Source organism: Solanum dulcamara, chromosome 9 (genome assembly GCF_947179165.1).
Source record: "Solanum dulcamara chromosome 9, daSolDulc1.2, whole genome shotgun sequence".
NCBI lineage: Eukaryota > Viridiplantae > Streptophyta > Magnoliopsida > Solanales > Solanaceae > Solanum > Solanum dulcamara.
The window spans coordinates 8760052-8783192 of record NC_077245.1 but is presented as its reverse complement, the minus strand read 5'-3'; the positions used below and the strand labels follow the sequence as shown (position 1 = coordinate 8783192).

Genomic DNA, 23141 nt, shown 5'->3' with positions numbered 1-23141 from the left:
GCTTTCAAATAGCCTTTTGCCTGTTAAACATGTGGGAACATTAGCTCCCCGGCCCTCTGACTATATAGTTATCTTGGATTAGTTATCATAAGGTAAGTTATCGTATTATGTATATGTGATAATTTATTTTATCACTAAGATATAAATAGTGGAATAAGTTATTCAAAACTTGATAATCAAATATGATATCAAAATTTTATTCTGATTTTTTTAATTTATCCTAAAGCTATTAATTTTTATTCTTAAAGTGTTCAATGGTTTAAGTTTTTGTCGTGGTCCTTTAATCTCATTTATGGTCTCAAGTAGGAAGGACATCATCATATGTAGAATGGTAATTTCATTGAGAATTCTAGTACTAGTTTTAGTAATTATAACAGATTTCTGAAGTTACTTTGTGAATGATATTTTGGTTTTTCAATTTTCTTGTCTTGGGTGCTGTTTGGCCCCAAGATTTTAAATATTCTTGACACTTCATTTTTGGATGAAGTTTTGGTGAAGTTTCACTTTGCTTTTGACAGAAATTTTTTCAAGTTTTGATAAAGTTTCAAAAAAATATTATTTTCTACCTGTAAATTTTAAAAATTATTAAAAATATCTATAAGTTTGTGTTATCATTATATAATGAATATCTTTCGCTAAAAAAAACTTATAACATAATTGATAATAATTAATAACAACAAAATAACAATATTGTCAAGAGCAAAACATTAATCGAATTAAAAACTAATTATTCTTTTTTCCTTATCTTATCACTCAAACTATTCTTTTTCGTGGAGGTAATAACAAATTATTTTTTTATAAAATCTTTCTACATTGTACGAATAATCTGTTCCCTACAAGCTTTTATTTCTAAATCAAATGACTAAAAAGAAGACACAATGGAGTAATAATAAATGATGAATGTTTTTATAAAATATAAAAATTTAAGATAATTTTAAATTTTTTAAAACTTCTCAAATTTTCAAGTTCTAAAACTTGAGATTTTTATCAAATATATTTATCAAATTATATTAACGTACACTACTTTCCAAAGAGAACTTCTAAAAAGCAAAAGAGCATAAAGCATAAAAGGAAAAAAAGAGAAAAAAAAAAGAGAAAGAAGTGGATAAAAGAAAGTAATTTACAAAATAGGAAATAACAGTTGTCACGTGATAGCTAGATCCAGCTGGATTATTCAATTTCACAGCTCGCTCGCTCGCTCTTAGTAGGCTGCTGCAGCCATATATGCATCTCACGAGACTTTTGCTGTGTCCACTAACTAGCCAGTAGCCACAGCCACATCGGATGCCTTTCTCTCTTTTTTCAAAATTAATTAATCAATACGAAAAAGAATGACATATATTTTTTTCGTTTATTTTTATTTATCTAATATACGAAATATAATTGTTTAACTTTATTCTTTAAAAATGAAAATAAAGATATAATTTATTATTTTGAGGAGTTTGATAAAATCAAACGTAAACAAATAGTATTTTAAAAGGAAGAATATTTTAAACAAGAATGCTCAGTCACATTTCTCAATACTCCTTTTTGCCAGCTAGACTCATTTCCCCATAAGTGTACATCTTCTTATCCAGCCTGTGCAATAGCATTTTCTCTTTTTCTTTTTTCTCAAAGTAGCCAGTAGAGTCTCAACGTCTCAAATTCTGTACCTTAAATACCCTTTACTTTTTTTAGTCACTGCTGTTATTCAATTATTATCCATATGGTCCTTGCAGGTTCAGGCACCACTTTTATGGACCAAAAGCAAATGCTGTAACTAAGCTGTAATGCTCTTTCTGATTTGTTGTGCATATTATTACCAAGCAACTCAAGCTCTAGCTAATTTTTGTATACTTACCTAAAAGTTTGAATTTAGCAATTGTCACTTTCTTAGCAAGTTCCTCCATGACTCATTTTAATGCTTTCTTTAATAAAATATTTTAAAGTAACATTTACATGATCTCATCCCCCATATAAATACCCCTCATTCCTCATAACAAACTCATCACATTCCACAGCTCCTCTCTTCCTCTGCTTTAATATTTTCTCGATAAGCTCTTCTAATTGAAAACTAGCAATGGCTGCCCATATCATTTTTAAACTCTTTCTTGTTATTTCCTTCTTCAATGTCTGCTTTGCTTCAAGAAAGCTCACTGCTTTAGTCCAAGACCCACAAATGCAGCTCTTGAAGTACCACAAGGGTGCACTTCTTTCTGGCAAAATCTCAGTCAATTTGATCTGGTATGGTAAATTCAAGCCATCCCAAAGAGCTATTGTATCCGATTTCATCAACTCCCTTTCTTCTTCAGCTCCATCTAAAACCAATCCTTCAGTAGCCCAATGGTGGAAAACCACAGAAAAATACTACCATCTCGCCAATTCTAAAAACACCCTTTCCCTCTCTTTGGGCAGACAAGTTCTCCTCGAAAATTATTCCCTAGGAAAATCACTGACCCAGAAACAAATCGTGCAATTAGCATCGAAGGGTGAACAGAAAGACGCCATTAATGTTGTATTGACCGCCTCTGATGTTGCTGTTGATGGGTTCTGCGTCAATCGGTGCGGAACTCATGGGGCTTCAAAGGGTGCAGTTATTAATGGCAAGACTTACAAATTTGCTTATATTTGGGTTGGTAACTCAGAAACTCTATGTCCTGGATACTGTGCCTGGCCATTCCACCAACCCATCTACGGACCACAAAGCCCGCCATTGGGTGCACCAAACAACGATGTGGGTGTTGACGGTATGGTAATCAACTTGGCTAGTTTATTAGCTGGAACTGCTACGAACCCATTTGGAAATGGTTACTACCAGGGCGAAGCAGATGCGCCATTGGAAGCTGCATCTGCTTGCCCTGGTGTCTACGCCAAGGGTGCTTACCCAGGCTACGCTGGAGATCTGTTGGTGGACAAAACTACAGGTGCAAGCTACAATGCGCATGGTACAAACGGAAGGAAATACTTGGTTCCTGCTTTATATGATCCTGCTACATCTTCATGTTCAACTCTAGTCTAGAGAAAATAATGGCAGTAAAGTAGTTGGGGTATTGTAGTACCAGTTGTACACGAAGAAGAAGAAGAAGGCTAATCTAGTATAGTGAATACTGTAATTTTTGATTCATTTATTTGTTTGAGGTTGAAAAATTGAAGAGCAAATTGTTTCGGTTTGCTTTCACAAACATCTTTGTCCAATTCTACTTTACTTTAAGCAATTTTACTGTTTAATAAATTAGTTATCATTGGTAATTTGGTTGGTAAAACGTAATCCTAAGAATCATTTTAACATTTTGCCTAACAGAACAATGTCTAAAAGAAAGTAACGGAGTATATCATTTATCAAGTGGTATATTAGGCCCGTCAAATTTTAAAAAAAGGAAGTCAGGTGTTTGCTGATCCACCAAAGTTATTAATTACATATTCCTTTTTTCTATTTTTTGACGTCATTTTCTTTTTAGAGCCCGTTTGAATGGGCTTATAAGTTGGTCAAACCTACTTATAAACTATTTTTAGCTTATTGTGGTATTTTTAGAATTTATAATTTTTTTTTGCTGTGCTTAAACCATTTTCTTTGATTATGAAAATTACTTTTATATCCCTTATATTTTAACTAAATTTTCAAACTATCCTTTTTATTCTTTTTAACCCTAAAATTCACATCATTTTCCTCATTTCTTCGGCATAAACACTTTTATCCAAACACTCAACTGCTTATTTATAATAGTAACTTTCAGCACTTCAAAATTATAAAAACATTTCATATATAAAAATTACTTTTTTTAAACACATCCAAACGGGCTCTTAATCTTTTTCAAAGAAAGAAAATGTCAATTAGCATAATTAAAAATAATTTAATTTTAAAATTTTAATTTACCCTACAATCATATAACTATTTAAGGAGTGTTTTAGATTATAAATATTAATTCTTTATTAAAAACTTTGTGTCAAATTAAATAATGTTACGTATAATGAAAGGAGGGTGCATCATATTTTGGTAAAAAGAGACAATCACCTTTAATATAAGATATTAGATATACACCTTTAATATAGATATTAGAATCAGACAGAAATTCGAATAACGTAGAGATTAATTAAAAAATATAGATATTAGATATATATGAAAAGTTATTCATATATTGATTATACGAATTTATAAATTCTAATATTACAAGAGATGTTTTTCAAGCTCCAACTCCAATTCTACAGATGCGAATTGGATTAAATTAATTAAACTAAATCGGAATATCTATGCGGATACTATTCCTCCATAAAGAAGAATTTTAAGGGATAAAACGAATATTTTTTCCAAGTAAATCAGGCTACTATATTTCCATTTGGCTATAGTTCTTAAAGTTAAAATTTAAAGTTGTGAAATTTGAATTTTAAAATTGTGTTTGAATATATATTTTACTATGAATTTTATTGCGAAAGTCATAGAAACTACTTTTGATCCAATTATTGAAACTTTCAAACATTTTGAAGACAAATTTTCACAATTTAATTCAAAACCTATGTTCAAAGTTGGCTGTCATGCAACAATATTGTAATTTTCAACTTCTCGAAGTTGTTACTGAGAGTTTTGATGGGTTATCTTTCTTTCGAAACAAGCTACTATCAAGAAAGTGTTTTAAGTGGCACAGTAGAATAAATTATTGTCAATGATGAGCCGCGAGAGTAGTAACCCATAAGTCAAGCAGTAGAGATTACTCACATTTCTTGTGTTGCGTAGCAGCTGGCTCCAACGCGCTTTGTTTAATTTCACTTTTCCAACCTAATTGCTTTCTCAGCAACTTCATTACATACAGAAACAGAGTCTCTCCCTACTGTATAAATAACCCTCCTCTATTCCCTTTCATTTCATCCAAACTACAAATCTTCAATTCAGCTTTTTCAACACAGTTTTCCTAGAGTAGTAGGTTCTAAGAAGAAAAAGAAAATATGTCTTCTTCTCTTAGTTGGAAGTCGACCCATTGCATTTTGTCACTTTTTGTATTGATTTCTTTCATCAACGTGTGCTTTGCTTCAAGAAAGCTCACTGCATTAGTAGAACAAAATAATCTCTTGCAGTACCACAAAGGTGCACTTCTTTCTGGCAAAATTTCTGTCAATCTGATTTGGTATGGCAAATTCAAACCATCCCAAAGAGCTATTGTATCCGATTTCATCACCTCCCTTTCCACTTCAACTCCATCTAAAACCAACCCTTCAGTAGCCCAATGGTGGAAAACCACTGAAAAATACTACCATCTTGCAAATTCTAAGAACACCCTTTCCCTCTCTTTGGGAAAACAAGTACTCCTCGAAAAGTATTCCCTAGGAAAATCACTGACGCAGAAACAAATCGTGCAATTGGCATCAAAGGGTGAACAGAAAGACGCTATTAATGTTGTATTGACCGCCTCTGATGTTGCTGTTGATGGGTTCTGCGTCAATCGATGTGGAACTCATGGGGCTTCTAAGGGTGCAGTTATTAAAGGCAAGACTTACAGATTTGCTTATATTTGGGTTGGTAACTCAGAAACTCTATGTCCTGGCTACTGTGCCTGGCCATTCCACCAGCCCATCTACGGACCACAGAGCCCACCTTTGGGTGCACCAAACAACGATGTGGGTGTTGATGGAATGGTGATCAACTTGGCTAGTTTATTAGCTGGAACCGCTACTAACCCATTTGGAAATGGTTACTACCAGGGCGAAGCAGATGCACCATTGGAAGCTGCATCTGCTTGCCCTGGTGTCTACGCCAATGGTGCTTACCCAGGCTACGCTGGAGATTTATTGGTGGACAAAACTACAGGTGCAAGCTACAATGCACATGGTACAAACGGAAGGAAATACTTGCTTCCCTCTCTATATGATCCTTCCACATCTACATGCTCCACTTTGGTCTAGAAAATCTGTGGCAGTTTCACGATGAAATTGATTTAGTATAGTGAATACTGTAACTTCTCATTCATTCATTTGTTTTAGCATGAGTAATTCCTTTGGCTTGCTTTCACAAACATCCCTGTCTTCCATTTTTTTTCCCATTGAATTTATTTTGTTTAGGTCATAAAGGGGACCCGAAGAACTACTTCGCAATGAATTATTCTGTTGCGCAATATCCCAAAAATCACAGCTAAAATTATAAGAGTATGTTGTTAAGCAATTTCCCAATAAATATCCCAAATTTTACCTTTTATTTTAATTCTTACTTCCCTTACATGACAAGGGGAGAAACAAATAAACCTTCAAACTAGTTGTAAAGAATTGTTTTTAACACTTACATCAAGATTAAAAGGATTCACTGTCATACTTTGAAATGTTAATTTCTTTTTATGGAAACTTACGTAAATATAAATATTAAAAAAATATTTATCATTTATAACAATAAAAAAAATAATTTTATTGAACACTTATAATACAGTTTTAATAAATATTGCAGAAAACTATTTATAAAGTATATATAATACAAGTTTTATAGATGGATAATATATTTATCACATATTTTAATAGACTTATAATACATTATGTTAGTTTCTTACTAAACAACCATAATATATATTTTAAAACATTTATAATATATTTATATTGTATGCATAATTCACTTTTAATACAAGGGTAGATTTATCATAATATTGTTATATATTGCTATAAATGGTAATAAATAAAAAATATCGCTAAAATCAGTAATTAATTTTTAAAAAGCACTCAATCAAGTAATTTTTCCTTCTTTTTAAAACAGTTGAACTATTATATAATTAGTACTTTCTCTATTTTAAAAAGAATGATTTGATTTGAGTTGATACAAAATTTAATAAAATAAAAAAGATTTTTCAATCTTGTGGTCCTAAATTAAAATTGTGTCAAATATATAAAAATATTTTTTAATTTTGTGGCCTGAAATATATCACGTAAAAAGATGTTACCAAAAAGTAAAGATATCATTCTTTTTGAAATAAAAAAAAAATGAGGTTATTCTTTTTAAATAAAGGGAGTCATATATATTGTCTTCTAAAATGAGAGCAATCAATTGATGATAAATAAGATAATAATCATAAATCCATAATGAATTTTGCATACTTTTAAGAAATAATATATAAATGAAGTGCATATTTTTGATTATTTTTTTAGGGAGGTAAATTGCATATTATGCTAGTAATATATTTTTAGAAATAATGGCCTTTCCATTATTTGAAAGTTAAGATATTAAAGTTGATTTGTGTCTCATAATAATTTTTATATCATTTCATTATTTATACTTGTAAAATAATGTTAGAAGTTTTATTTTCTATGAGTTTTCTTAATCATATTTTTGATTATTTTAAACTATTAATGTATTTTTTTAATTTTATGTTATTATATTATTTTATTATATCATAAATTAAAAATTTAAAGATCCATCTATAAGACTTATGTCCCACGCCTCAGGTCTTACACCTCATCTTATGCTAAGTAAAATGCCTTGGCTCGCCTCGCCTCCGCTTTTAAAACACTGATTACTATAATATAATGTCATACTTATTAAGTTGTATTATGTGTGATATTAAGTCATTGTTAAATCACATTTTGACACAGTATTAAAATATTCTCTTTATACTAGAGTATTCAATAGTTGATTTATATCAAAGGAGTTATTCTTTTATAGTGTAACTTTTTTAATTAAAGAGATTCAACTGAACCATCTTACCATAATCTAGCTACGCCCTTGGTACTGAATAGTATGGAAACAAATGAGGCAGGTGCACATGACAAATCATAAGTAGGGGAGTTTTAACCTAGAAGTTGATGTGTTTTATTCAAAAAAGTTTTAGCTTAAGAAATGAATAGTTTTAATTTAAATTTTATATATAATAAACTTCAAAACTCATAAATTTTAAATTTTAATTCTTCACGATAAAGAATCCTTCACTCCCATCATCGATTTCCTCTAAAAGTTTCTCTTTTCATTTGTCATAAATAATGATCTTTAACAACTTTTTAAATTAGTAGATTTTAAATAATGATTTGATAATATAATTAACTCTTATAAATACGCAACGAACAAGCAAATAACATAATTACATCTTCAAATCTAAATGGGATGACTACAGTGTCAATTAATATCAGCATTGATTGCAATAACGACATTTCCCCATCTCTCACCATTGTGCATTATGTAACAGTCATCATGTACGTATCAATCTATAACGGCTGTCATGGACAAAGAACAAAGTGGGATAATAGGGACATATGCCTCATTTCTACTCTCTTCTTTTCTTTCTAGTTGTCACCGATGTTTTTTTTAAAGTCAAATAATATAAATTTTGATTAATTATAGTACTTTTAAATAGCAAAATAAGAAAATATGATCATTTTGAGACACATAACAAAAACATGAAACTCAATGATAAGTGAAAATGCAAAATTTGGCTATATATTTTTAAAAGAAATATTTAGTAATAATTACCCTCACGATGTTACCAAATAGTAAATATGCAATACTACGATAAGTATCATTTATATATTAAAGAATTATGAGGATCAACCATGTTAACTAAAAAATTTAACATATAATATATGTAAGATTCGTTGGGCGAGCTCCTCTAGTGTTGATCGTGTTTAGAACGTACAGTAAAAACGTTTAGAACATAAGTCTCACGAAATTAAATCCCGCACATGAGTCTCAAGATATTTTATCAGAGCTCCACCCCGGAGCGAGCCGAGTCCCAACCCTGCCTCTTAAAACTAGTAACTTTTCTGAAGCCCTTTATATAAATATCTTACTCCCAATTATGTTGAGGACCTGAAATTAGTTTTGAGATCCAAAAGAGATAAAAGTGGGAGACAGGAGCAGGTGAAGGTGTAAAGTGCCAGCTACCTGCTCCACAACGCGTTAAATATAATGAAAACGGTACGTTGTGTTGAGTGGCAAGAAATGGAACTGGTGCGGTGGTGACTTTAGTATCAAGTACCATCAACTAGAGAGTGCATTTATGAGGAAGGGGCAAAAATCTAGAACATCAAAGGTTGTTGACTTAGCATTAGTGTTTATTATTATTATAAAGCTGTGGCATTGTGGGTCTAAATAGGTTTGGAAATATTGCATGAGAGGATTAACGAGACTTGTCCTTAACGTAAAGGTTAAGACGCGCATTGGCACAAAATGTAGATGCGAGCGCCAGCTGCGACTTGTGCCGCCGAAAGGCTTAGTGGTAATCCTTCCACTGTCTTGTCTGCCATACTCTTTCATAGTCCCCACAAAAACGCCCTTTCATCAATTGCAACACCTTGTTAACTTTGTCCCATTCTTTTATCCTTTTCCTTTTGGCAGAAACTACTACTATCCGACCTACAAGATAGGAGGCTCGTGAAGAGCAAAATAATGACAACAATGTTATCTAACTAAATTGCTCTCTCCGTCTCATTTGACATTTTTTTTACTCCATACTAAACGAATGTTATTTAATAATAATTAGAAATAATTTAATTTAAAAAATTTCATTTACTCTTTAATAAAATGATTTAGGCCTCATTTATTTGTATTTAATGATGGTCTTAATTTTAAGTATTCAGATTTCAATCATTAAATCTATTTATTTTTAAAGTTTGTTTTTCTTATTTTACAACCACTTAATTGATTTGAATAGGTCAGAATGATTAAGATCTGTAGTGAAGTTTTAATATCATTAACTGTTAGGAGGAGGAAGCACCACAACTAAAGTTTGATATGATAATAAATAATAAAAATAAATAAGACATAAGAATTTTACGTGGAAACCTCTCTAACAGATAGAAGAGAAAAATCATGAGGTAGAAAGATTTTACTATGATAATATGAGAGTACACTGCTCTCAAGTATAAGAAGAAAACAACAATAAACACTTCTCTCTTATAAAAAGAACAACTACTAAAGAGAACACTCAAGACTACAATATTTTTCTTGATGTATAACTCTCTTTGTGTTCTTACTCTTTTTTTTAATGATCTAAATGAGGGCACGAGACCCTCTATTTATAGAAGAATGAAAACGTTGTTGCTTCCTATCTTTTACTTTTTCTTCCTTTTTACTTTTCCTTTTTTTTTTTACTTTTCTTGCATTCTCCCTAACTACGGGAACAGGTCGTTATATTGGTGCATCACTAATGGTTGAAAACATTTATTTAAATTTAGATATTAATGATGATGAAGAACCTAGTTTATCCACGATTAACTATAGTATTAAAAATGAAGCTAGAAAATTATATGACTTGTATAATTCTACCATTTTAAATGAAGTAGTACGTCAAGAAGAACCCCAAACATCTAAGTGTAAATATTCTAAAGATAATATTGATGATATGTTAGAAAGTTATCTAGGACTTACTTCTAACGAAAAAAATAATTTTGATGAATTTCGTAATCAGGGAACGGAAAACTTTAAGGATGGAGAAGGCAAATCCGACCTTTTGAACTGGTGGAGGAACTGCGGCAAGGCATTTTCAAATCTTCAAAGGGTTGTTCTAGATTTGTTTGCTATTCAGGCATCTTCAGTAGATTCAGAGAGAGCTTTTAGTGCAGCCATATTTCAAATAGAAGAGCATAGACATTCGTTAGCATATGACAGCTTAGAGATATCAATATTAATTAGAGATTGGATTAATGCGGAGCGTAAAAATTTTGGGCGTCCGGCACTACCTTTTCAATATGAATATGATGTTGAAAATATTTTGACAAATTCAAGTGAATACGGAATGGATGAATTGGAGGAACAAACTATATACAACCACTTCCGGAACAAGTAACTTGAGAAATATTAGAAGAATTAAAATGAGAGTATTTTGGAGAGTACAAATATTAGATAATTCGAAGCCTAATTAAGACAGAACCCTTCCTAGAAGGTGGCTACATCGATTAGGTAATCTTCTAATATTTATAAATTGTAATATAAATTGTACTAATTATTTTTTTATAAATAAAATAATAGGCTATTCGCCTTAATTTTTTTTTAGTTATTGTCTTCAATTTAATTCAAGTATTTTTCATGTATTTTAATTTTCAAATATTTCAAACTTTAAAAGTTTAAAATTTTAAACTTCTATTTTCAATTTCAAATTTTAAACTTTAATTTTTTTTGAATTTTCAAAATTTAAAAGTTGAAATTTAAAATTTAAAAGTTTAAACTTTGAAAATTTTAAAAATGTATTTTGGAAGAAATATTAAATTAAGAATGTATTTTAATTTTTTTTTAATCATTAATTAAGTTAATTTAACTAATTAAAAAAAGACGTTAAATTCTGAAATATCGATCTGATCCGTCTCGATATGTACCGGACCAGAACTACCATTATAGGGATTACCGGTACCGTCCAGTCCAATTTCGGACGGAACCACCATTTTCATGTTCGATTGCGATGATACTTGTCCAGTTGTTCCAATTCCGATACCGCTGCCTTAGTAAGCACCCTTGGCGTAGACAGCAGGGCAAACAGATGCAGCTTCCAATGGCACATTTGCTTCGCCCCAGTAGTAACCGTTTCCAAATGGATTCGTTGCGGTTCCAGCTAACTAGCTCGCCAAGTTGATAACCATACCATTAACACCCACATCGTTGTTTGGTGCACCCAATGGTGGGGTCTGTGGTCCGTAGATGGGCTGGTGGAATGGCCACGCACAGTAGCCAGGACATAGAGTCTGAGTTACCGATCCAAATATAAGCAAATTTGTAAGTCTTGCCATTAATAGCTGCACCCTTAGAAGCCCCATGAGTTCCGCACCGATCGACGCAGAACCCATCAACAGCAGCATCAGAGGCGGTCAATACAACATTAATGGCGTCTTTCTGTTCAACCTTTGATGCCAATTGCACGATTTGTTTCTGGGTCAGTAATTTTCCTCGGGAATAATTTTCGAGGATAACTTGTTTGCCCAAATAGAGGGAAATGGTGTTTTTGGAATTGGCTAGATGGTAGTATTTTCTGTGATCTTCCACCATTGGGCTACTGAAGGATTGGATTTAGATGGAGTTGAAGTAGAAAGGGAGGTGATGAAATCGGAAAAACTTAACTACCCAACTTATAATTAAGTAGCAGTTACTACTACCGCGGCTCAACAATTCACATCACTATTACAATTGACTTTATTCATCATTCATTAGTGTTCCTGCACCAGTTTCGTGATAGAAAATAATATTCAAAGGTGATATTTTTATTGTCAGAATTGCGCAAAACAGAGCACCAGGCTAATTTAGTACATGGATTTTGTTTTTTTTCATCATGCTGAATAGTAAAAGAAATATAATATAATGTTGGATGGATCTTAAATTATTATTAGCATCTAGTACTGCACAACATTCCTACCAGCTTGTTAGTCATTATAACATTATCAATTCCTATAACGGTTGTCAACTAGTCATGACATCCAAGCCTTCCCAAAGAAGAAAACATTAGAAGTTGGATATGCCTGATTTCTAGTCATATCAAACCTCTTGTCTTTTGCAATTTTGTGTTGATCCATTTATTAAATAAAACTTGGAAGCATGACAGCTATCTATATTGTTCTTCTGCCTAGTCGAAACGTGAAAGGAACCCACTAAATTATTGGCTTCTCAATTAATCAAACATATAGAATGGTGATCTAACAATTTGCGTACGCTCAACTAACCCTTTGTCTAATTGATCACTAATCAATTGATCTGAATTCCCACGATAGTTGTCAAACTGTAGAGGCAAAATTTTCTCTATGATCGATTATGAAATGAGGCCTATACACGGAATGTAAATGGGAACAATATTGAAATGACGGATGATGCAAAGTAAGGAAAACAAGAGCGTACTGTTATTAATGTCTCGTTAACTCTACGAGAAATAATATAGTGTTCGAGGAAAGGGGGCCTTAACCAAGCATGACTTACAAATTAATGAATAGAAAAAGTACGTACAAGATATGCTCTACAAAGGGGAACTACCAAAGGGGAGATATAATGCCTTATTATAGAGTTAACTTGTATCGAATTTTATAAAGTTTTTCACTATAAAGTCTTTCATTATCATCTTTCATTCTGACGTAAGAATAAACCATTTATTAAAGTTATAAAATAATTTTGTTATGCTAAACATAAACAAGCTAAAACCTTAGGAGACGTTTGTAAGATTATCTATGATAATAAAGAACTACTAAGGATATTACTCTCTTTGTTGCCTTTGGATTTGGTTCAATTTGTAGAAAAACATATTATTCCCACAACTTTAGAGAATGTATGCCTTGAAACATTTTGTGAGCAACTTTTGCTTTTTAATTTGTTAAGTTTGAGGACCCACCTTTGAATAATTTAGATTTCTGAAAAATAATTTTAGCCGATTATCCAAACCAAAATTATGTCTGGAAAGCCAAAGAGTTTTCTTTTGATTTTAGGCTACTTTTAACACAATATTGAGTTGCATTGCCTAACTTTGTTTGAAAAATAAAAATTCAAAAATCAATAGATGTAGGAAAATAAGATTAGTAAAGATTAATATAAGCCATAAAAAAATAATTTTCTCGTTTACTATCAAATGAATGAATCAACAAATCATATGTTAAAATGCTATGCTCGATTATAGTATATCCTATTTCGTAAATACTGTCTCTCTCTAGACCAAAGTGGAACATGTAGATGTAGCAGGATCATATAAAGCAGGAACCAAATATTTCCTTCCATTTGTACCATGTGCATTGTAGCTTGCACCTGTTGTTTTGTCCACCAACAGATCTCCAGCATAGCCTGGGTAAGCACCCTTGGCATAGACACCAGGGCAAGCAGATGCAGCTTCCAATGGCGCATCTGCTTCGCCTTGATAGTAACCATTTCCAAATGGGTTCGTGGCGGTTCCAGCTAATAAACTAGCCAAGTTGATCACCATACCATCAACACCCACATCGTTGTTTGGTGCACCCAATGGTGGGGTCTGTGGTCCGTAGATGGGCTGGTGGAATGGCCAGGCACAGTATCCAGGACATAGAGTTTCTGAGTTACCAACCCAAATATAAGCAAATTTGTAAGTCTTGCCATTAATAACTGCACCCTTAGAAGCCCCATGAGTTCCGCACCGATTGACGCAGAACCCATCAACAGCAACATCAGAGGCGGTCAATACAACATTAATGGCGTCTTTCTGTTCACCTTTCGATGCCAATTGCACTATTTGCTTCTGAGTCAATGATTTTCCTAGGGAATAATTTTCGAGGAGCACTTGTTTACCCAAAAAGAGGGAAAGGGGCTTTTTGGAATTGGCGAGATGGTAGTATTTTTCTGTTGTCTTCCACCATTGGGCTACTGAAGGATTGGTTTTGGATGGAGTTGAAGTAGAAAGAGAGTTGATGAAATCGGATACAACAGCTCTTTGGGATGGCTTGAATTTGCCATACCAAATCAGATTGACAGAGATTTTGCCGGAAAGAAGTGCACCCTTGTGGTAGTGCAAGAGCTGCATTTGTGGGTCTTGCACTAAAGCAGTGAGCTTTCTTGAAGCAAAGCACACATTGAAGAAGGAAATAACAAGAAAGAGTTTCAAAATGAACTGTGTCGAATTGGAACTGAGAGATGACATTTTTTGAACCTTTTATGTAACTAGTATTTCTTTGTGAAGATTGTAGATAGAAGCTCAAGTTTTGATGGAAATTTGAGTGTGTAAGTAGTTTGGATGGGATGTTGGAGAAGAGAGGCGGAATATATATAGTGCAATTGAAAGAGGGCGTTTCGCTTGTTGCGAAGGTGCGGAGAAGGAGAAAAGTTGACTTTTGGATAAAACGCGTTGGCATCAACTTGTGCTAGCTGTGTAACATGAGGAAGAGGAATAACTTTACTGCCAAGTAATATAGCGGTTACTATGGGCATCAGTCACTGGTGCAATTGACTTCATAAGTGTCCCTGCCCCAGTAGAGTAAAAATATTGGAAGGTGATATTTTTCATTGGTACTAATGTGCAAAGCAGAGCAATGTACATATACTAACCCACCTCCCCCAGCATAACCTATTAACAACTACTCTGGAAAATTGGCAACTTCTCATCCGTTTCTTACTCATGGTATACATTTTTTTTCACAATTCATTTTATAAAAATTAAATGGTTGAATTGGATCATGTTTAGTTTATTTGAGGATGAGCTTTTTAAAGTTTTAGATTAATGTTGTAATTGTAATAGGAACTTCCAATCAATTTTCACTAAAAAATTGGAGAAAAGACTTTTTAATGAAAACTGAGATTTTAGGGTTAGGAAAAAATAGTTTGATGACTTTCCTGCATTTATTATTATTCCCTCCATTGTAAAATACTTTGTCACAATTTCGTATTTGAGAATCAAACGATATGAACTTATGTGAAATTTGATGACCTTGGAATTACTCCCAAAAAGGAATGGAGAGAGTATGTTTTAAAAAGTAAAGAGAATCCTCTCCTACAGAATACATAAGTTTTCAAATGGTGGTGAATTCGTTCTTCCTGGACAAACTTATATTCAGGCCCTCACCACTTAAATTATGCGCCTCTACTCAAAGCGTCATGTCCATTTTAGTACTAAAAGTTACTAACGCGTTATGGAGTAGCTGTCACTATACAGTTTACACAACTTCGCTCCCAAGTCTTTAGGCATTTGGACTTGGAAAAAAGTAAACTATGAAATTACAGTAGGACAAATAAATAATATGTATATGTTATTAATTTTCATATGGTGTCGTAATTCTTTTTGTTTACCCATTATACTTGCAATTTTTTTAAAAGTAAACTATATCCTATATAAGTGAAAAATCCTTGAAAACAATTTGATTGCATATTTCCAGTTCCAAATATACATATTGGCAGCCTCTTCAATTATACATTATTGTTAGCATTATGTACAAGACAACTTTGCTTCCAGCTTGTTCAACATTGTGCATTTTTATCTTAATAACCATCAATTCCTATAATGGCTGTCAGCTCGTCATGGCATCCAGACCCTACCAAAGAAAAGAACAATAGACACTGGACAAAGAATTAGGAAGAGGGGCACAAGGGACATGCTTGATGATCTCTAGTCATATTACTCATCTTATGCTATTTGGTGTCGATACATTTATTTGTTAAGTAACTTGGAAGCTATATATAGTTGTTCATCTGCCTTGTCGAAAAGGGAAACAGAGTCCACTAAATAACTGGCTTCTCCATGTTTATGCTTAATCGACGTTCTTCCAAATCTTATAAACAAAATGTAGAGCTAATAATTTCTTATGCTCGCAACTAATAAGCCTTTGCCTATTTGAACATCACTAATTATTAATTAATTTGAATCCGCAAAATAATGTTGAGTTGCATTACCTGTCTTTGTTTGATAACTAAGAATTCATAAATCAATTGAGCAAGAAAAACAAAATTACAAGGTAATATAGACACAAAAAAATAATTTTGTCGTATATTATCATAATCTGAAACAAATGAATGAATCAACAAATTGTATCTTAAAACTCTATGCTCAACTATATATATATATATATATATGATTATGTAAATATTGGTCGTCTCTCTAGACCAAAGTAGAGCATGTGGATGTAGCAGGATCATATAGAGCAGGAACCAAATATTTCCTTCCGTTTGTACCATGTGCATTGTAGCTTGCACCTGTAGTTTTGTCCACCAATAAATCTCCAGCATAGCCGGGGTAAGCGCCCTTGGCGTAGACACCAGGGCAAGCAGAGGCAGCCTCCAATGGGGCATCTGCTTCGCCTTGGTAGTAACCATTTCCAAATGGGTTTGTTGCTGTTCCGGCTAATAAGCTAGCCAAGTTGATCACCATACCATCGACACCAACATCGTTGTTTGGTGCAACCAATGGTGGGCTCTGTGGTCCGTAGATGGGCTGGTGGAATGGCCAGGCACAATAGCCAGGACACAGCGTTTCTGAGTTACCAACCCAAATATAAGCAAATTTATAAGTTTTACCCTTAATAACGGCACCCTTAGAAGACCCATGAGTTCCACACCGATTGACGCAGAACCCATCAACGGCAACATCAGAGGCGGTCAATACAACATTAATGGCGTCTTTCTGTTCACCCTTTGATGCCAATTGCACTATTTGCTTCTGGGTCAATGATTTTCCTAGGGAATAATTTTCGAGGAGCACTTGTTTACCCAAATAGAGGGAAAGGGGCTTTTTGGAATTGGCGAGATGGTAGTATTTTTCTGTTGTCTTCCACCATTGGGCTACTGAAGGATTGGTTTTGGATGGAGTTGAAGTAGAAAGGGAGTTGATGAAATCAGATACAACAGCTCTTTGGGATGGCTTGAATTTGCCATACCAAATCAGATTGACAGAGATTTTGCCGGAAAGAAGTGCACCCTTGTGGTAGTGCAAGAGCTGCATTTGTGGGTCTTGCACTAAAGCAGTGAGCTTTCTTGAAGCAAAGCACACATTGAAGAAAGAAATCAATGTAAAAAGTGATAAAATGAAATGGGTCGATTTCCAATTGGTAGAAGAAGACATTGTTTTTTCTCTTGTTAATTTCTTGGGAAGAGAGTAATGAGAAGGTGAAAGTTTGAAGGAAGTTTACTAGTTTGGATGGAATTTAGGAGAAGAGAAAGGGAATATATATAGTAGTAGAATTGAGAGAAATTAAGGGATGGAAAAGTGATTTTAAGTAAAACGCGTTGCCATGTTTCATTAACTGGAGCTAGCTGCGCAACTTTAATGAAACTTTACTGTCATTTAAGTTATAGCGGTTACTACTACTTCCGCGGCTCAACAGTTCACAATTGACTTTCACAATTACAACTTACAGTTAACTTCATTCATTAGTCTTCTGCACCAGTCTCGTCAGAATAAAATATACTCCATCAATTTTAATTTATTTTCATTTGGCAGGAAAATTAAAAAATTAAATATTTTTTTTGAATTTTATAGTATTAAATTAAATATACATAGAAAGAGACAACCGTTTTTAAAATAATTAAAAAGGAAAGCAAGACAACAAAATGAAACGAGTATTAGAAGGTGATGTTATAAATTTGTAGTTTTGACAGAATTGAGCTAAAGAGAGCAATGTACATATATCATAAAGATAGTCCTCTTCACCGCCAAAGGATTTGGCGCAATCCTTATTACATGCATTTTTCTCCTACCGTTCTACGGAAAAGTCATCAAAACAAAAAGTGTGGAATACATGTCATCACTTCTATCAGTTTTTCTCACATTAAGTGCTGTTATGGGTTCTTCTACGGTCTCCTACTAAAAGACATTAACATTGCTCTAAGTTATTTACTATCCTTGTTTTAATTTGTTAGTCCGATTCTGACTTAACATAGAATTTAAACAAGTTAGAATTTTTTCCAATTTTGTTGTATTAAACATGATGCATGACACGTGGATGTTGAAATTAAAAATTTATCAAAAACTAAAAGCACATTTATTTTGTATGGAAAAATTCTCTCTGTATGAGGCCGGCGCAAATAAAAAATAATCAAATTCCAATACAGATACTGAACATCAAGTCATGCCTTCTTAAATCTCTCAATTCTCATGCTATTTGCAAACGTTACCACCAAACTGTAACGTACCATAAACAATAATTATAACTATATGTATCAATTGGCACCTATTTTGGTGTTCTAGATTGCACCATCCTCATATACCTGCCCAGTCAAATTATTACTTGTACAAGTCACCACTTAAATTCTACAGTTAACGCGTTATTGAGTAGCTAATACTTTACAGCTTCACTCCCAAGACTATAGTCATTTGGACAAAATACCAGTATTTCACTTGAAATGTGACTTCAAATCATATTCCATTTGGTATGAACTTATAAAAAAAAATTTAATTTTTTTTATATATGCTACTTAATTAGAAATTCCCATTAAATTATTAGTATATATCCTATAGACACCCAACGGCAAAAATTCAAGAAAAAACATTGTAAATACTGGTGAATAATTTGATTGCATAATATAATTCTAAATAGTTGGACGACTCTTCAATTATTTGCATTTATTAAAAAACAGCAATACTCCTTCCCTTTTTTTTTAATAATAATTGTGCATTACCTAATAACCATCAATTTTATAATAGTTGTCATGACATCCAAGTCCTACAAAAAAGAAAATGATAGAATTAAGTTGGACAAAAAAAAACAGAGGGGCCTAAGGGACATATATACATACATGGAAGAATGCCAGAGATGTATATTGTTCTTTTGCCTGGTCGAAACTGGAAAATAAGCCCACTAAAAATTATTGGCTATTTTCGTAATTTTCCCACATGTTATGTCCCCTAATAATTTGCTTAGGCGCAATAACCCTTTTCCTAATTAAATTTATCTGCATTAATAATGTTAAGTATACATGATCGAGCATAATTAGATTACTTATCATTTGTTTTACCGGCCTCTAATTGGTATAGTTCAACGTAACAAATGTTAGTCATGTTGAACATTTAATGACTTTTCTTCCCTTGTTTGGCTAGCAACTCTTTTTTCCAATTCGTATTGAAGCTCAACTAAATTTAAATTCAGATTGGACAGTTTCACATTGGAGGTTAAACTTTGCCTATCAATTATGACTCTGTATCCTGAGGTAGGATTGTTCAAAACTGAACCATAACCAATAAATCAACTACAAAATTGGCTTATTAGCTTATTGATATTGTGTTACTGAATTAACAGTTGACGAACGGATTAAAATTTCATAATTAACTATTTGTCTATGAGAGTAAGGATTACTCAATTTTCTTGTTGGATACATATATAGATAACCTGTTAAAAATTATCGTACTTACATTTTTACCTTAAGTATATAAAATACAAATTATTAACCCTAAAGCTTCATATAGTGTTAAAATAAGTTTGTTAAATAAATATTTATGTGCATGCATCCTCAAAATTTGGACTTTCATTGTAATTTCCAATTAGAGGGTTACCAACTTAAGTAGAGTTAGAAAAATTGTTTTGATTAATGGAAATTTATCAATATATAGGTGTCTGAAAATGAAAGAAGTGAGCATGATATGATTGAACTAATATATCGTCTGATACCCATCCGATAATAACTAATTTGATATCGAATCAACCGATATCTTATTGCTTGGCTAGTGGATACGTTAATATATTTAAAAGTTGATATCACACAAGTAAAACCATTAAGCATAGGTATCACTTATCCGCCTAATCCATCGAATAAATACGACCTCCATTCCATATTAGATGGGCACTTCCAACTTTACACGATGATTAAAAAATCATTAATACATTGGAAGACTTTACTATTTTGTCCTTTGTTTATATAAATGCAATATACATAGAGTATAGAAATAACTAGTATTGAGAATTGTTTATATTCAAAATGTCATATTAATTGTAGGGGTAAAATAGAAAAAAATTAATTAATTCTATCTTAATTTAATAACTAATCAAGTAATATGAGATAAATATTTTTATTAAAATGCTCATCTAATATGAGATGAAGATAGTAATTTTATCCAAAAAAATTCAAACGCTAGACATCGGACTAAAACTAAAAGACTTAATTATTATTTGGCTTGGAATTAATTAAAAACTAAAATATATGGGCGACATGCTGTGGTTATGAGTTTTGACAGTTATGACTTGTTTGTCGTTTTCGATCACTGCCTCAAATGTTGGGAACACCACTTCATTTTTGTTGTTTCCCTGTGACAGTTGGCTGCTATCTCTTAACTACTCTCCTAAAACTAATTCCCACTTAAATCTTAGCTGTAATCTATGTGTAGATTCACTTCCTAATCGACTCTTCCTATTATTACTCTATCCGTTTTTATTTACTTTCTTAAATATTTTTTTAATTTTTTTTTTTACTTATCAAATTTGACAAATCAATAAAGAATAATTTTTTTCTTTCTATTATATCATCAATTTATTAACATTGAGTTTATGTCTTAGAAAAATATAGTGAATAAATATGTTTAAAAATGTATCAATTAATAGGGTTTAAGATGTAGATTCACGATATCAATCATTATTTTCTTAATAGGTATGTCAAGTCAAAATTTGACAAATAAATAAAAACAAAGGAAGTAATTAATACGCGTTCTTTATTCCTCTATATACTACTCCTTTTGTTCAACTTTACTTATACATTATATTAAAAATAGATGTTTAACAATACTTGTAAAATTTATGAAATCAAAAAATAATTTACTCTTAGTTCCTAATTTACTCTTATCATTAATTAGTAGTCATATCTCTATTACATTTTTTAAGCATTGTATTTATTATATTCAAAAGATTATATGATAAAATACTAACATTTTATTTATAATTTCTTAAATATTGTACAAAATCAATATTAGGCAAGTATTGTTGGACGGAGGGAGTAATATATTTATTACCCCCTTCTCACTCATTCTCACACCCATTCACAAGTATTTTTTCTTCGTAATTACCTTAACAAAATGGCTTCTCTCATTAATACAACTTTGTTTTCTTCAACTTTCAATTGTTCTTCCTTTGTTTCATTTTACCTTGGCAACAAGGCAACTTGAAGAACAAACTGAGCTTTATAAGTTCCATTACCACAATGGCCCACTTCTTACTGGTGAAATCTCAATTAACCTTTTTGGTATGGCAAGTTTAAGCCCAATCAACGTGCAAGTATCTCAGATTTCATCACCTCATTGTCTTCTTCTTCTTCCTCTTCAACAAAATACTCTCCCAACCAACCATCTATCGCCACGTGGTGTAAATCTACTGATAAATATTTCAGTTTACTAAAATCCAAGAAATCATAACATATTAAACAATTAGCCGCTAAGGGCGCTCAGAAAAATACAATTAACATTGTGTTAACGACGTCTGATGTAACCATTGATCATTCTGTTCCAGCTGATGTGGGACACATGGATCTTCTTTAAGTTCCAAAAATACCCCGTTAAAGGGCAAGATTTACAAATATGCCTACATGTGGATTAGTAACTCCAACACTCAATCAGTATCCAGGTCAATGTGCATTGCCGTTTCACCAACCCATTTATGAACCACAGGGTCCAGCCTTGGTCGCGCCCAACAATGATGTGGGCTTGGATGGGATGGTGATGAACTTGGCTAACTTATTAGCTGGGACCAACCCTTTTGGAAATGGTTATTATCAAGGACCAGTTGACGCGCCATTAGAGGCAGCATTAGCTTGTCCTGGAGTTTATGGGAGTGGGGCATACCCTGGATATGCTGGTAATCTGTTGGTGGACCTACTACTGGAGCTAGCTACAATGCGCATGCTGCTAATAGGAGAAAGTTCTTGCTACCGGCGTTATTCGACCCTTCCACGTCCAAATGTTCTTCTTTGGTTTAATGAAGATATATTCTTAATTAATTAGCATATTAATTATAAAGAGAGTTGTACTTAGGGAAATCTAGATAAATGATATATATTCTTTGATTTTATATAATTCATATTCTTTTGTATTGATTGCTAAATAAAATTAATCTGGATTTTTTGTTACATGTTTTTTACTATTTCATAGCACACTGGTATATATTAACTAACCAAAAAGAGAGAAAGAGAGATAGAACAACTATAGTTGAATGGATGGGGCTCGTGCTTTCGGCCAATTTATTAATTTCTGATAACAAGAGCTAAATGTTGTTCTGGAATAACCTAAATTTTCTTAACTAACTACCAAGGATTATGGTGGTTGGATCGGAACTCACTAGTTTTAATCAAAGGTCTTTGATCGTGAAGAAATCTATACCACCAAACAATTTCAAGAATCAGGTTCTTGAACAAGTAATACGAACGTAATCAGTAAACACAAGATACCAAAATTATTGTGGAAAATCTCTTTGATCAAGGGAAGAAAAACCACAACCTACACTTTGTAGGATTTCCACTAAACTTCACTATTTTTCAAAGAGCGATTTTAGATTACAACTCAATAATCAAGGGACTAACTCAAGTACCTGAACTCTAATGATTAACTATAATCGCAACTCAAACTCTCAAAGATGTCAAACTCACTCCTTGCTATAAACCTCACTTTCTGTCTTAGAAAATTATATCTCAATAATAATTGTAAGTAGAATTTAAACATATGAATAAACTTTCAGAAAGAAAACCTAACTTTAGTTCTTCTTTCTTCGATGTTTTGCACTGAAAACGCTGCCTTGCCTTTTGATTGAGAAGTTCAATATCATATTCGTAAAATCCACTGCATTCATTGATGCACCCTCCTTTTATAGTGTTTGAAAAA

The 23141-nt window shown here is 32.5% G+C and overlaps 4 protein-coding genes and 2 pseudogenes across 4 annotated transcripts; 3 read left to right on the top strand and 3 right to left on the bottom strand.

Moving 5' to 3' along the window:
* The first annotated feature begins 1980 nt into the window (after positions 1-1980).
* Positions 1981-3161, top strand: LOC129902644 (protein PHOSPHATE-INDUCED 1-like). Its single transcript, XM_055977982.1, has one exon. It carries the CDS (start codon positions 2060-2062, stop codon positions 2996-2998), a length of 939 nt encoding a protein of 312 aa, XP_055833957.1. The 5' UTR covers positions 1981-2059; the 3' UTR covers positions 2999-3161.
* A 1666-nt stretch (positions 3162-4827) lies between these two features.
* On the top strand, positions 4828-6160 carry LOC129902643 (protein PHOSPHATE-INDUCED 1-like). Its single transcript, XM_055977981.1, has one exon. The coding sequence runs from the start codon at positions 4918-4920 to the stop codon at positions 5869-5871; it is 954 nt and encodes a 317-aa protein (XP_055833956.1). The 5' UTR covers positions 4828-4917; the 3' UTR covers positions 5872-6160.
* A 5209-nt stretch (positions 6161-11369) lies between these two features.
* Positions 11370-12148, bottom strand: LOC129902642 (protein PHOSPHATE-INDUCED 1-like; annotated as a pseudogene).
* Positions 12149-13432: 1284 nt separating this feature from the next.
* LOC129902641 (protein PHOSPHATE-INDUCED 1-like) lies at positions 13433-14608 on the bottom strand. Its single transcript, XM_055977980.1, has one exon. The coding sequence runs from the start codon at positions 14502-14504 to the stop codon at positions 13548-13550; it is 957 nt and encodes a 318-aa protein (XP_055833955.1). The 5' UTR covers positions 14505-14608; the 3' UTR covers positions 13433-13547.
* Positions 14609-16314: 1706 nt separating this feature from the next.
* On the bottom strand, positions 16315-17502 carry LOC129902640 (protein PHOSPHATE-INDUCED 1). Its single transcript, XM_055977979.1, has one exon. The coding sequence runs from the start codon at positions 17409-17411 to the stop codon at positions 16452-16454; it is 960 nt and encodes a 319-aa protein (XP_055833954.1). The 5' UTR covers positions 17412-17502; the 3' UTR covers positions 16315-16451.
* Positions 17503-20502: 3000 nt separating this feature from the next.
* LOC129903496 (protein PHOSPHATE-INDUCED 1-like) lies at positions 20503-22243 on the top strand (annotated as a pseudogene).
* Positions 22244-23141: the final 898 nt, after the last annotated feature.